General features: G+C 43.5%; 1 protein-coding gene across 1 annotated transcript in view; it reads right to left on the bottom strand.

Annotated features, from left to right (window-relative positions):
* Positions 1–215: 215 nt before the first annotated feature.
* Positions 216–13,933, bottom strand: part of DIAPH1 (diaphanous related formin 1) — a 112,511-nt gene continuing 98,793 nt past the window's right edge. The window contains exon 28 of the mRNA XM_053246679.1: positions 216–719. Coding sequence (XP_053102654.1) covers positions 544–719 — 176 coding nt within the window. The 3' untranslated portion in view covers positions 216–543. The remainder of the gene's footprint in view (positions 720–13,933) is intronic.

Genomic DNA, 13,933 nt, shown 5'->3' with positions numbered 1-13,933 from the left:
GGCGGGCGCTATCTTTAGCTCGATTAAATGCACTCCCTATAGCGGTGCTCCAAGGGAGGTTTAGGGGGGTTCTTTATGCATCCCGACTTTACCCTTGCGGGTCAGGCGATATCGAGACTACTGAACATGCTATTTTACATTGTGACCTCTACAAGAATGATCAATCAACACTTATCTTGCCGTATCTTGTGATGTTTCCTGGTTATCCAGATGAGTCTCTCTTAAAATTTTTATTGTCAAATTTTAATCATAAATATAACAAAACATAGCCACTGTATTAGTATATCTTATGCAAATTACATTCTGTCGTGTGTGATAATGTTTCTGGTCAATGACCGAAATAAAGTATGTTCTATGTTCGAGTGGGCAAGGCAGAAGTGATTATGTTGGTTGTCTCTTCGTCCCATGCCCATGAAAAATTTAAAAAATAAAAATTAATTTTAATTAAAAAATTTAAAAAGACTGCAAAGTGACTCAGTGTTTTAATTCCTCTGTAAAATGTGTCTCCTGCCAAGGGCTTTAGTCCTAGCCTGGCACTCGGCTCTAGTTCTCATGACTGTTTACTCCTTTGGTGGGTTCCTCAGGAGCTTCTCCATCAAGGGCTTCGCTGGTCTCACTCTTTTTCAGTATTTTTGTTGGCTTGCTCGCACCCAGGGCACCTTCCTTGGTCAACTCCGAGGCTAATAATGAAGTGAAAGCGCAGCCAACCTTTCTGTTTGCTGGGAGAGGGAAAGAAACAGAGGTGAAACACCACCTAAAGAAACTCTAGAACATGATGTTAAGCTGCCATCTTTGGGTGCATGCTGCTTAGTTGGGAGGAGCTGAAATCTGGTGGGGATAAATCAGGCAATTTCCCAGCCCTTAATTAACAATTAAGTAATTAACTTAACTTCTGTAATTACTCATAAGAGGCATGGACAACTCCAATGGACCTGTGAAGGATCTAGGCATTGGTAAACTTAATGGGAAATAATGCCACTGGGAAAGACGGTAAAAGGCAAGGATATTGGGGGTGGAGCAGCTATAGCCAGCCTTTCTTGATATGTGGGTAGCCACATTTCTCAGTGGGGCTTTTATGTTTTGCTGGCATTTAGTGCTAGCTGAATCCCCAACCACCACTGCCAGAGGAGGAAATAAAAGGCAGCAACCTTCCCCTCATTCCTTCCCCACAAATGAAAAGCATTAACTTACATAATAGGCTATGTCAATGTCAAAATTAACAGAAAATTCATTATTCATTCATTCATTATTTATTTATTGATTTGATTTGTATACCGCCCTTCCAAAATGGCTCAGGGTGGTTTACAATTAAAACACACCACTAAAACAGTAAAGAGCTAAAACAAATTAAAAAACAATTAACAATTTAAAAACATTTTAAAACAACAATTAAACAATTAGAGTGATTAAAAACCCCGAAATCGGGTTTTGAATTTTAAAATAAATCAGAAATTAAAACCCCCACAATTTAGGAAGCTGAGAAAGCTTGGGTGAAAAGAAGGGTTTTCAGGTGTTTTTTGAAAATTGCCAGAGATGGGGAGGATCGTATCTCAGCAGGGAGCGCATTCCACAATCTCGGGGCAGTGACCGAGAAGGCCCGTCTCTGTGTAGCCACCAAACGAGTTGGCGGTAACTGGAGACGGACCTCCTCAGATGACTTCAATGGGCGGTGTGGCTCATAACGAACAAGACGCTCTCTTAGGTACCCAGGGCCTTAGCCATTTAGGGCTTTATAAGTTATAACTAGCATTTTGTATTTTGTCCGGAAACCTATTGGCAGCCACTGTAGCTCCATCAGTACAGGAGTAATGGGGTCTCTCCGAGATGACCCAGAGACCAACCTGGCTGCCGCGCTCTGAACCAACGGAAGTTTCCAGATTATGTACAAAGGCAACCCCACATAGAGCGCATTACAAAAGTCAAGTCTGGAGGTTACCAGCAGATGTACCACAGTTTTGAGGTCATTGATTTCAAGAAATGGGCGCAGCTGGTGTATCAGCCGGAGCTGATAGAAAGCACCCCTGGCCACAGGGGCGTAGCTATAATTGTACGAAAGGGTTCAAAGAACACGGGCCCCCAGCTCCTGAGGGCCCTCCAGCTCCATCCCTCCCTATTTTCTTCATTGTCTCCATCACTCGGGGGGGCCGCCCAAGAGAGGGATGAACACTGGCCCCCTCTCCCCTAGCTACGCCCCTGCCTGGCCACCATCTCAACCTGAGAAACCAGGGAGAGGTGTGAATCCAGAAGTACTCCCAGACTTGGAACCTGTTCCTTTTGGGGAAGCGTGACCCCGTCTAGAACAGGCAGATCAAAATTGTCTCTAGAGTTCTGACCCTGCACAATAAGTAACTCCGTCTTATCTTATGAACACCAGGAATTAAATGACTGGAATATTTCTTGGTGATTAGAAACCAGGATGTTAATGATACAATGAACAAGGAGATACCAAATGGTGTAAAACAAACAAAACTGTTAGGAAGTGGGAAAAGTAGTGACACTTATTCTCAAAAATTTAATTCTAATCTTGTATCACAAGGCAACACCAATATTTTTTTTAAAAACAGTTCAAGCAACAGAGCAACAGTACATTACAATACAACCAAAGTTAAGCATTTAGGGAGAGTGGTGGTGGTGGGGGAACAATATGTAAAACTTTCTTGTTGAAGTTAATGAGATGAATGTACTTCGAATCTGCTTGGTCTACTAACTACCAATGATTTCAGAAGAAACAAACTCTTATTCACTTCTTATTGCAGGCAAACAAGCTTGTTTCTTTATTGCTGGCTGAGTAGAGAACACAACTGAAACTGAAACTGAAAAGCAGAGCCAAGGAAAGTCTGAAGGGTGGAATTAACTCTAGCCCATAATTGAAACTTCTAATGTTTAACTCTCCAAGGGCCCTGTTACTACACAGAATGTTTTTTAAAAGGATCATTTACTGTATGTAATCAGAATGATCATGAAAAATCCACCCTGTCCCTCAGTCAGGGGAAAACCTTGAATGAGCAGACTTTTGGAGGGGGCACTGACACACACCTACCATCTTACACACACACACACACACACACACACCCCTACCTACAATTGTTCCTATGTCTTCTGGTGCCTTCTATCTATGCCTGGGTGCCATTGGTTTTGGGGACAGGGGTACTAAGCCCACTTCTTCCATAATTTTTCGTACAAACTCAGGCCTAGTGTAGACTGATGCCAGATGTTCAGTCCAATTTACTGAAGTGAGCTAAAGCTCCAAGGTTTGCCTAGGAGCAGATCCATATCATGGCCTGTTTCTTAGGAAGCTGAAAGAGAAAATGCCTTGGTGCCCATAATCTTCTCCTACCTTCTTCTACCCAGAGCTCTTTGTCCAAGAGTTCATCCTCCTATTTGATTCCATAATAGTCATCAATTTTATTCAAGAAACCTTAACCCTCCCAAAGCATCAAGCCAGAATATGATTGAGCAGCAGCCTGCTTAACAAAAGGCTGGTAAGACAAGAATCCATGTTCTAACTCAACTCTTTTTTCTGAAAGTGTGTGTGTGTGTGTGTGTGTGATCAAGAGAGCTTCTATTTCCAAGACTAACTGGCTTCTAAAATTAGGCAATTAAAAAGGAAAAATATCTCCTACGCTTCTGTGAGATTCAACCTTACCACAGTCTTTCAGGTGTTTGAGGTAAGCCTATGGTGACCAACCCCAGACCACCACCCCAACAGTTCCAGAGTACAGTGTACAAGGAAGAACAAATTATTATGTTCTGAAAGTGGATAAGGAAACGTTTGCAGAAAGTTTAGTTAATCAGAGATTTTCTTTACAGCAGTACTTTTGTATGCAATTGTATTTTCTAAAAAAACCTGTATGCACTGTTTGCTTTTCTAAATGTAATATTAAACATTCTCTAATAAAAAGTCACTTTGAGCATATGTTCAGATTATCTCTATTTTCAATTGCTGTCCGTGTGTGTGTGTGTGGAATCAGTGTTCCTCTGTTAGCACATCTGCTAGAGTTGTCATTTTTTTAGGCTCAGCACTGAAGCATAAGTCTCTGAGGGCCGAGCTACACGTTACCTCATCAAATATTTTTTCTTTCAAAAGTAAGAGCCACAGGGAAGGGCTCAATCTGGATTGGGATTGTGGAGAGGCAATGGGAGAGGCTTTAGTCCCTCACCCCTGGGATAATCCTGATCCCCACCCCCACCCTACATGAATGCTATTTGAAAAGGGGAGGGGGATTCCCACTGAGACCCTTTCCAAATAGCAAGTTGGGGGAGGGAATCCAGATTGAAGGGCAAGGCCTCCCTCCCAATCCCAGTCCATAATTGGCCCTTCCAGTGGCAGCTACTTTAGAAAGATCTATCAGACTAATCATGGGTTTAGCATAAATGTCTACTATGGCATTAAGTGGGGAAAGGAGGCATCTCGTCAATCAGGGGCATAGCTATAATTGAGCAAAAGGGTTCAAAGAACACGGGCCCCCAGCTGCTGAGGGCCCTCCAGCTCCATCCCTCCCTATTATCTTCATTGTCTCCATCACTCTTGGGGGTCGCCAGAGAGGGATGAACACGGGCCCCCTCCCCGCTAGCTACGCCCCTGTCGTCAATGCATTGGCACACAAAAGAACTATGCAGTGCTGCATAGCCTGCCATTTCACACATGGAAATATATTTGAAACTGCTGATAATGTACTGCCTGCAGGACAATGCTCATTTTAAAAGTATTGATTAAACCAAGTGGAATCACTACTCACTTGGCTTTCAGATTACTGAAGGTCAGATTATTGCAAAATAATTGTAAAGAATGCAGCTATACAGCCAGACATTTTAGTGCCTTTAACGATTTGAAACAGCGGAGCGAGTGGGAGGCGTGAAAAGTCATTTTAGTGAGATAACATCTTTAAATACTTAGAAGCATATCCCTATTTTCATATATAAAGGCTGGAGAGCACATTGGAGTTAGGCAACATAAAGTGTTAAGATTGACAGGAAAAAAGAATCAGCATCCATAAGAAAACATACTGCAGCCTATGTAAGTGAGTTGAGGATCACTTTACTAGGCACAAATTCTGATAGCATAGTTGATTTCATTTTGGTTTCACTTTTGAGTGTTCAACTACACATTAGGCCTGTACAAAGTCGGAATTGATTTGACATCGCTGCAATCGATTTAAAAAACCAGCCAACTTTTGATCCGATACGGGGTCTCTGATATTGGACCAGAATTGACAGAATTCATGTCGGAATGCATGTCAGACTGTCAGAAGCACAAAATGGAGGAAACTGCTATTTTGAAACCCAAAGAAAACTGGTATGCTCCCCATAGAGGTCAATGAGGAAATGTTTTTTTAAAAAAACACCAGGGAAAAGTAAGGCATAGGACTTCACAATTCAGCATGAGTTAAGCACAAGATGGAAGGACTCTGTACAGTGAATCTGAAGTGAATTGGACAATCCTACAATTTTTAATGATTTTTTTGTTTTGTTTTACGAGGTGTTCCTGCATAAGAGCACCACTCTGACAATGGCAGAATGGTGTTTTTCTGCAAGCGCACCATTCTACCATTGTCAGAATGGTGCTCTTGTGCAAGAACACCTCATAAATAAATAAATAAAGGCAGGGTTGTCTGATTCACTTCAAATTCACTACAGCGTGCCATCACTACATCTTATACTTCACCTGTGCCAAATTTCAAAGTCCTAGGCCCAGTCCTTTAGTTTTCCTGATTTTTAAAAACATTTTCCCATTGATGTCTATGGTGAACAATCTGATGTTAAATTGGATTTCCAGCTGGAAATCTGGCTCCGATCTGATGCCTCCGGGGGCTCAAGAGTCAAATTCTGATATTTTCAAAATCAGATCAGATTGGATTCAGATCAGATCTGACTTTTTTGTATGTGCACAGCCCTACTACACATTACAGGCAAAAGTGTGTAAGAAAAGTGCAATGGCTTGTTTGCTTGCTGCAAAGCAGCATTGGGAGGATGATTTGGAGTGGGAAAGCAGTGCATGTTTGGGGCTTACACACACACACACACACACACACACATACATATATATACACACACGCATAGGCCCGCTGCATTATTTTCTCTCCCAGCTCAAGTCCAGCTCCCCCCTGCACTCTTGCAATTCATTTGACAGACTACTGGTCAATACATCAAATGCTGGTTATTGCCCTCCCCCACTTCAGGCAGCTTGTGTTTTTATTTTTAAAGTGATGTATGTACTCTCTCTCTCACTCACTCACACACACACACACGCTTGCACTTACACTTTTGAAAAAGCTGCTTTGGGGAAGAGGAAAGTGGGTTAGTGTCCTCACCGATTCCCAGACAATCCGTGCTAAGAATAACAGCTTCTGCAGCAAGCAGGAAGGATAGGTTTCCCTTGAGCTTGAACTCAAGGATAAGACTGTATATCTGCCCCAAACCTGAATGCACTTCTGCAGAGGGCTCATTGTCATAATTTGGATGCACCCAAACATTTCATATTGACCTCAAACACTGGGAGAATAGACTCTGAAAAAGCAACACGTTGGACTTTGTGAATGGCAGGAAGGGCTACAGTAAGTATATGGGCCAGGATTAATATCAAGTGTGGCATAGTAGAGAAAGTATGGTAAGGTCAACAGTTTGGGGCTAAAGCAAACTGATTCAGAAAAGTGGCTGCCCAGAAAAGCAGTTTTGAGTGTATTTTCAACCATCTTTTTTTTGTGTTAATGCACAAACAAAAACTTCAGTTACACATGATTTATATAAACAACTAGCCAACCCACACAGAGCATCTGTGCTCTCTTTGGGGCCGGCTATATCCCCCTCCCTCCCTTCTGCCCCACACTCTTGCCCCCTCCCCTCCCACACTCTCTTGCCCTCCCCCCCCACTCCTCTCTCTCGCCCTCCTGCCCGTCTCTCCTGCCCTCCCCCTGGCTCCTCTCTCCTGCCCTCCCCTCTCCCCCACTCTCTCTTGCCCTCCCTCCCCCTCTCTCTCGCCCTCTCCCCTCCCCCACTCTCTCTTGCCCTCTCCCCTCCCTCTTTCCCTCCCCTCCCCCTCCTTCTTGCCCTCATCCGCCCCCGCCCCACTCTCTCTTGCCCTCCCCTGCCCCCCTCTCTTGCCCTCCCCCCTGCCCTCCCCCTCCCCCTGCATTTCAGTTTACAGTACTTACCAGGCGGCGGCAGGAGCCGCCGCTCCTCCGCCCAGGCGGCAAACACGGAAGTCCCGCCGCCCGGTTCCCTCCCACCCCAGCCTCCCGCGGGCGTCTGGCCTCAGTGGCTGGTTTCGCTGCCGCCTGGCCATGAGCCACCGCCGGGCCGAGTGCCGCCTTTGCAGCCGGGCCTGCCAGGCCTGTTGCTGCCGCTTGCTAGCCTCTGCGGCTGGCCTCTTTGAGGCCGGCTACCTCTCCCCCACCCCCACCTTCACCCTCTTGCCCAGGCTGCCGGGCCGGGTCCCGCTGCTGCAGCCGGGCCCGCCGCCACCTCGCCTCTGTGGCCGGGCCGGGGGCCACCGCCGCTACCCACAGCCTGGCCCGCCGCTGGTCAAATTCTCCTGGGTGCGCTGTGCCAGCCAATCAGCTGGGCTGCCAGGACGCATTTTCCCTGGCACACCCAGGAGAAATAAATAAATAAATAAATAAATAAATATATTCTGTGTAAAATGGGCCACGACAGGGAGGTTCCCTGCAAACATAGACTGGACTCCTCCTAGGCAGTTATTTGATGAAGCAGAAAGTGGCACCCCAAGACATGTTCTGTACAGAACAGCATCTCTCTGCCAAAGTATAAATATGGATAGTTTGGAGTTGTATCTTTACATCTCAAGTTAGTTGAGAATGTCATTTTTCTAACAAACATCCTGGTTCTTATGGACCACACTCCTACAGGTGTGGACCAGACTGCTTGTCTTGTGTCTCTGATGTCTATTTCCAGGAAGGCAAAACTCTAAAGGGCTTGAATTAGGAACCTCTACCCCAACACACTTCACCCCATCTACAGTTCTGATAACAACAATACTGAAGCTCTGGAAACTGCTGCATCAGGTGGTTCCTGGTTACACATTACACAGACATAAGAAATCAATAGTGCTTTAGAGCTGCAAAGAAATGATACAGGAATCCATGGCACTGGAATGATGCTCAGACAGATACTTCTTAATATTTGAGATTATCTGGGTCAGTATACACTAAGCATCTTGGCTTGAGGGATCAGCCATATAGGCAGGCGAGGAGAAGTGAACCTAGCTTGGTCACTTTTGGCCTGTCAAGAGTTCTCATGAGCACTTATCACAACAAACTTGGACCACACCACTATCATGCAAACACATCTTACCTTCTAGTGCTAAACCAGTCTGCAAACACATCCAACTATCATACCATGCACAGATGTGTTCACTAAAAGCATGTGCACACACAGACAATAATTCCTACAAGTACAGCACTTTTACATTATGGAACTGTGCTGTGTCCGTGTGCGCACATGCACACTCACCAAGCAGACATTTAGAGAAAACATTTATGCTTGGCAAGGAGAGTGTTGAAGTTAAGGGACAAAGAAGCAGCTGTGGCTGCTGACCTGAGATGATGCCGTTACACAGAGTTCAGTTTTCCAGACAGAAAAGGGTCAGATCTCCAGTGTAGTTTGATAGAAGATGGTTTTTCAACATCAGAAAGACACTCAACAGCATGCAAAGGGTACATGCAGTGGGTGCCACAAGAAGCATAAATCCAAATATGAAATGTCCTTTCATCACCTGCCTATCAGACTCTACCAGGGCCCCAAATCCAGGAAGGCATTTCTCCTTCACTTGAGGCACTGTAGACAAAGGTCTGGTCCTGAATTTCTAGCTACTGAAGACACTCCCCACAACCATACTGAAAACATCCCATGAGTATTTTACCTGTACCGACCCACTCTCTGCAGATCCATCTAAATGAAGAAGTTATCTCCAAAAAACCTTTATCTATGATACTGCTTACCTAACAATGATCTCCCACTAGTATTGCCCTCTTGTACACTGAGATCCAGGCTTCAGGACTCATGGAGTTCCCAGTCTTTTCTTTTTCCTGAAAAGCAGCCTGGAATAGAAGTCTGGAGACAGGAATAGGGAGCAAAAGGAGGACAGATGAAAAGGGGGTACCTTTCCTCCACCAGTTGCTTGTCCTCTCAGAACTGACCCCAACCTCCAAGCTGCTTTTTCCCCTAAAGGGAAACAGACAGGGTTTCCATATCTTTTCTGTGACAGGGGAAAAAGCAGCAGGAACAAGGCTGCTTATGAGCATAAACATGGCCTTAGAAGCAAGGTTTAAGCACTCTCTTCCTACCTGCCTTCCTCTGGTTTTGACTGCAAACCCCAGCAGCAACTTTTCATCAAAAAGAAAAAAGTCAAGGGAAGGTTGCAAAGAAAACCACAGAATATCATAGTCTGGTTTTTATTTCGGCTCTAACATGCTCACACTACTCAGTAATCCTCTGCTCACACACTTAGGTTACAATCCTACACTCACTTACTAGAGAGTAAATCCCATTGAACTCAGTAGGCCTTACTTGCAGAAAACATGCATAGAAATGCATTATTAGCATTCCAATCATCATAGTGAAGAGTGATCAAGTCTAAATCCCAACTAGCAAACTAAATTTTCAGTGCAAGTCCTTTTCCTACAACTGAGTTGCTATCTATCTACCCTCCTATATTTGGACCTCCTCCCAACCTCAATCTCTCTTCCCTTCTCTTTCCACGCAAGAAGCTCAACAGAAGCTTCTCTCCCAGGACAAATCGTAGCTGCGGAGGGAGGAGGCGGATCCAGATTGAGACTGCAGGGACAAAGGGTTAAAGCCCCCTCCATGCATGGTCCCAATCCAGACCGGGTCCCCCTTGATAAACAAAAGTGCATGAGGGCCAGTGTCATCTATTCACATAATGTGCACTTTGGCCCTCAGCTTACTCACCTGCACACTATTTTAACACCTTTGGCCCTACCTTTGATGGGCAAACTTTGTGAAATTCTTCTTGTAATTGAGTTTGTAGAGCTCACAGTGAAGAGGAACAGGGTTGTAAATATCAGAAGCAATTTAGAGGTGTCAGCTAGCTGCACTGTCTGATGGATTGTTGTGATACCAGAGCAGGGAACATTGCATATACCAGCAAGAAGAAAGGTGAATGAGGAGAAAGAGCGAGAAAGCAGCATCAGAAGGCCCAAGACAAGAAAATCTGCATGTCAGGTCAGGCCCATGCTTTGAGGTGGGAAGTGAGGATCAGCCACACTTTAGGAGAGGAAGGGAAAAAAGTGCAAAGGTTACTCATGAGGAAAGTCTCAATTTAATCTAATCTGGGGACAATTTAGAACCCAGAATCTGAGGCTGCCTGCATGTCAGTCTCCTCTTCCACACTTCCCTACCTACAGCACATGAGGGGGTCACACGGAAATGGAGGGAGGGGAACGGAACACGAACATGCCCATGGGTTACCCGCTCAGGTGTGTCCTCCTCCTCCACCTCACAAAGGGACATGAGAGAGTGTGCTGTAGGGAAATAAAACAGGCACACATCAAAGAAGAGCTTGCTGAGAACATTTGGAAGCAGCAGCTGCCCTGAGCAAGAGAGCAGGAAACCTTTTTGTACTATGCCAGAGCCCCTGGGCTCCGAATCTGTTCAAACAGAGACTTAGACCCTTTAGGTATTAGAGACGAGAAACTACCCTACATCCAGGCTGCACCACTTCAGACTGCAAGGTAAGCCTCATAGGATTGAAAGTTCCTCTATTTAAAAATCCCTGCACACAGAATATTAGCATATCAGAGAACTTGCGTTTTGGGCGGTATAGAAATGTAATGAATGAATGAATAAACAGATTAAAAAAATCAGAGAAAGAGGTTCTTTCTCAAATAAAACAAACAAACAAACAAACAAACAAACAAACAAACAAACAAACAAACAAACTTAGGTGTCTCTCTGATATGCCAGTTTTCTATGTGGAGGAAATATTTTGATACCACTTCAGTGAGAATTAGGCCTAAAATATGGAATAATCTGTAGCTTCTAAAGTCTAGTATTTCAAATGATGAGCTGGGTAATGGCCTTTTTTTGTTTTGTTTGTTTTGTTTTAATGTCAGAAATATCTGGCTAGTCTAATGACGAGAGCTACTTTTCAACCAGTGCAAGAACCGGCCCACTAAGGTTTCCTCCTGGATTACTCTCATCTTAATAAAAGTAAAAATATTCTTCACAATGAGGAGAATAAAAATGCAAAACAAATATGTATATTATCTAAAAATCATGTTGAATATTCCTGCTAAGCACATCAACATAGCAGTTAAAACCTTTTCTTGGTAGATGTTCATTTTATTCGCACAGTGACAGCACACAAATTTTATTTATTACATTTCTATACTGCCTCATAATAATGTCTCATGATGGATATCTACAAATAAGACAGAATTGTGGAAAATGTGGTATTAGGAACGGTGTCGGCAACTGTGTTTTAAAAAATAAATTGACATTAATCTGCATGGCAGTGTCTGAAGTCATTGAAATGGAGTTCAAAACGATCAAATTCTTCACCATTTTTCTCCCCCAAATTAGTGCCTAAACCAGAAGTGAAATAGACTTGAGAGTTCAGAAATATTGACTAACTGGAACCGGAACCAAATCCAAACATTTAGCACTTCTGCTTTAACTTGCTACAGGTTGGAAGCCAAACTGGCCTCTTAGGATCAGGCTGTGCAACATTTCAGCTGAGACTAAATTCTCACATGATGCAGTCAGTAGTTTGTATAAGTTGGTCACAGCCTATAAATGTGGGGAAGCATATCCATGTGCTTCTCTGGACTAGAAGTATATTTTCCTCCTGCACACAGGCACACCTCCTGGAAGGTGTCCTGCATTTCAGATATAGATGGTTGACTGCAACAAAGATCCTGGCACAATAACCCTGTTCAGTCATTCTTCCAAACCACTGCTGTACATGCTTACAGTGTGAAATGGGGGCTTGAAAGTCCTGGCCCCAGCACATCTCTGGCATGCCTTCTCACCTGCACTCTTCATGCTTAGGTGTTCATCTGATGAGACTAACGTATGATTGCACCTATTTCCATGATCAGCAGGCTGGGGGATGCCCCAAGGATGAAGAGTGGGGTGGGGGGTTGGGGGTTGATTGGTGCATCAGGGATGGGACATGTCAGTGGCATTAATGATGCTGAGATGAAGGAAGTTCTTGTGGAGCTTCAAGAAAAAATACAAGGCAAACAGGTTTGCAGCATCTGAAGCCCCAATAGTAACACAACACAAACCTTTTTCAAAGAGATCGAGAACTGGAAGAGTAAGGAAACAGATGTGCAGGCTTCCAACCCGTAGCAAGTTAAAGCAGAAGCACTAGATGTTTGGATTTGGTTTCAGTTCAAGTTAATCAGTATTTCTGAACTCTCAAGTCTATTTCACTTCTGGTTTAGGCACTGACTTGGGGGAGAAAACAATCTGATTGGCTTATTGTAGGGTAACTGAGGTTAAGAGCAGAAACATACGCCCAAGTACAGGTGGAGTAACTGGTGGAAGTGGAAGGAGGGCCTCCACTCCTCCTCCTCCCATCACTTGAAGGATCACTGTGTAGATATGGACTTCAACCAACCCAAATACTTGCTAACCCAATTTTTTGCTTTCTGATGGTTGTGATGATAGATATTTAGTGTACTGCAATGTATCAACTAAAGTAACTCATGTAGAATTGTTGCTGTATCTTTACTGTATCATGTATGCCTTTTTCTTGGTATGCAATGTATAACTGTTGTAATTTTTGTATTCTTTTGATGTATTTCATGCTCTGTATATGAAATAATTGTTATGAGTGCTAAGTAAAATGGCTGATTTTAATAAAACCTATTCCCAATAGCAACGCAATCCCCCATTTCTTCACTTCTGCAGAAGCTGTAAAGGGCACATCAATGTCCACTCAAGCAGTAGTTCCACTAAATAAAATAGCTGCATACTCTGAAGCTAACTGCAATACACTGCATTGCACCAGAACCTATGGAATAATTCAAAACAAAACAAACCCACTGCAGAAAGTGGCTGCAATTCTTACTAAGTTTCCTACTACAATCATTGGCAGGAAGAGCAAATTTCCTGTTAAGAGAACAACTCAAACATTCGAGCTGTAAACTTGCCTATGAATGGGGAGGCAGTCAGGCCTGCTTAGAAACACGCCACTGTTCCCTGCTCCTGGAGGCTATATAGAAAGCCCTAAGCCAGGGAAAACAGCAATATTAGTTCACTCCCTAATTATCTGAACTCCACCCCACAAAAACCATGAGATGGTTTGCACTGCTGTGGCTGGAATGGCAGCAGTGTAAGCCTCAGGAGAGAACCATAAACAATCTGATTTAAATAAATAACTAAAAATGAAAAAACAAGCTCAAGTGTCAAATCTTAGAGACCAACAGCTCAGTAGGATGACCTCAGATCTTATTTCACCAAAGACAAACCTTCCCCCAATCTATCTGCTCAGAGAAGTGATAAGGAAGCAATGTAGGGCATTTCAAATGGCTGCAGTCTAACCAGAGGAAACACACAAAACAGTTTGAGTCCAGAGACTAATAATACAAAGTAAAATTCTCCTTTGCTAGGCAAGATTAGATACAGGATTTACTGCTTGCAATTAATTACAACTGAAGGAGATTGACACTAAGATTTATACAGTTGCCAACACAGCAAATGAAGCATTGAGCCTAAGAATCTCACTACAAAATGAGGTTAGCTAAAAAGAGCAAAAAAAAGTCTTAATGATTAAAGGTTGAAGAGATTGAAAACTCACAGAAAAGAAACCACCTTTGTTTTTGTGGGTTTATGGAAAGGTGAAGGAGTAAATACTACTATATATTCTATATTTTGGGATGGCTAACTCCAATATTACAATTAGAACATGGTATAGCTCCCGCTTTTTAAAAATGCATTTAGAGTGGGA

This window comes from Hemicordylus capensis, chromosome 4, assembly GCF_027244095.1.
Source record: "Hemicordylus capensis ecotype Gifberg chromosome 4, rHemCap1.1.pri, whole genome shotgun sequence".
Taxonomy (NCBI): domain Eukaryota; kingdom Metazoa; phylum Chordata; class Lepidosauria; order Squamata; family Cordylidae; genus Hemicordylus; species Hemicordylus capensis.
The sequence above is the reverse complement of the archived record's forward strand: the minus strand, read 5'-3'. Positions and strand labels throughout refer to the sequence as shown.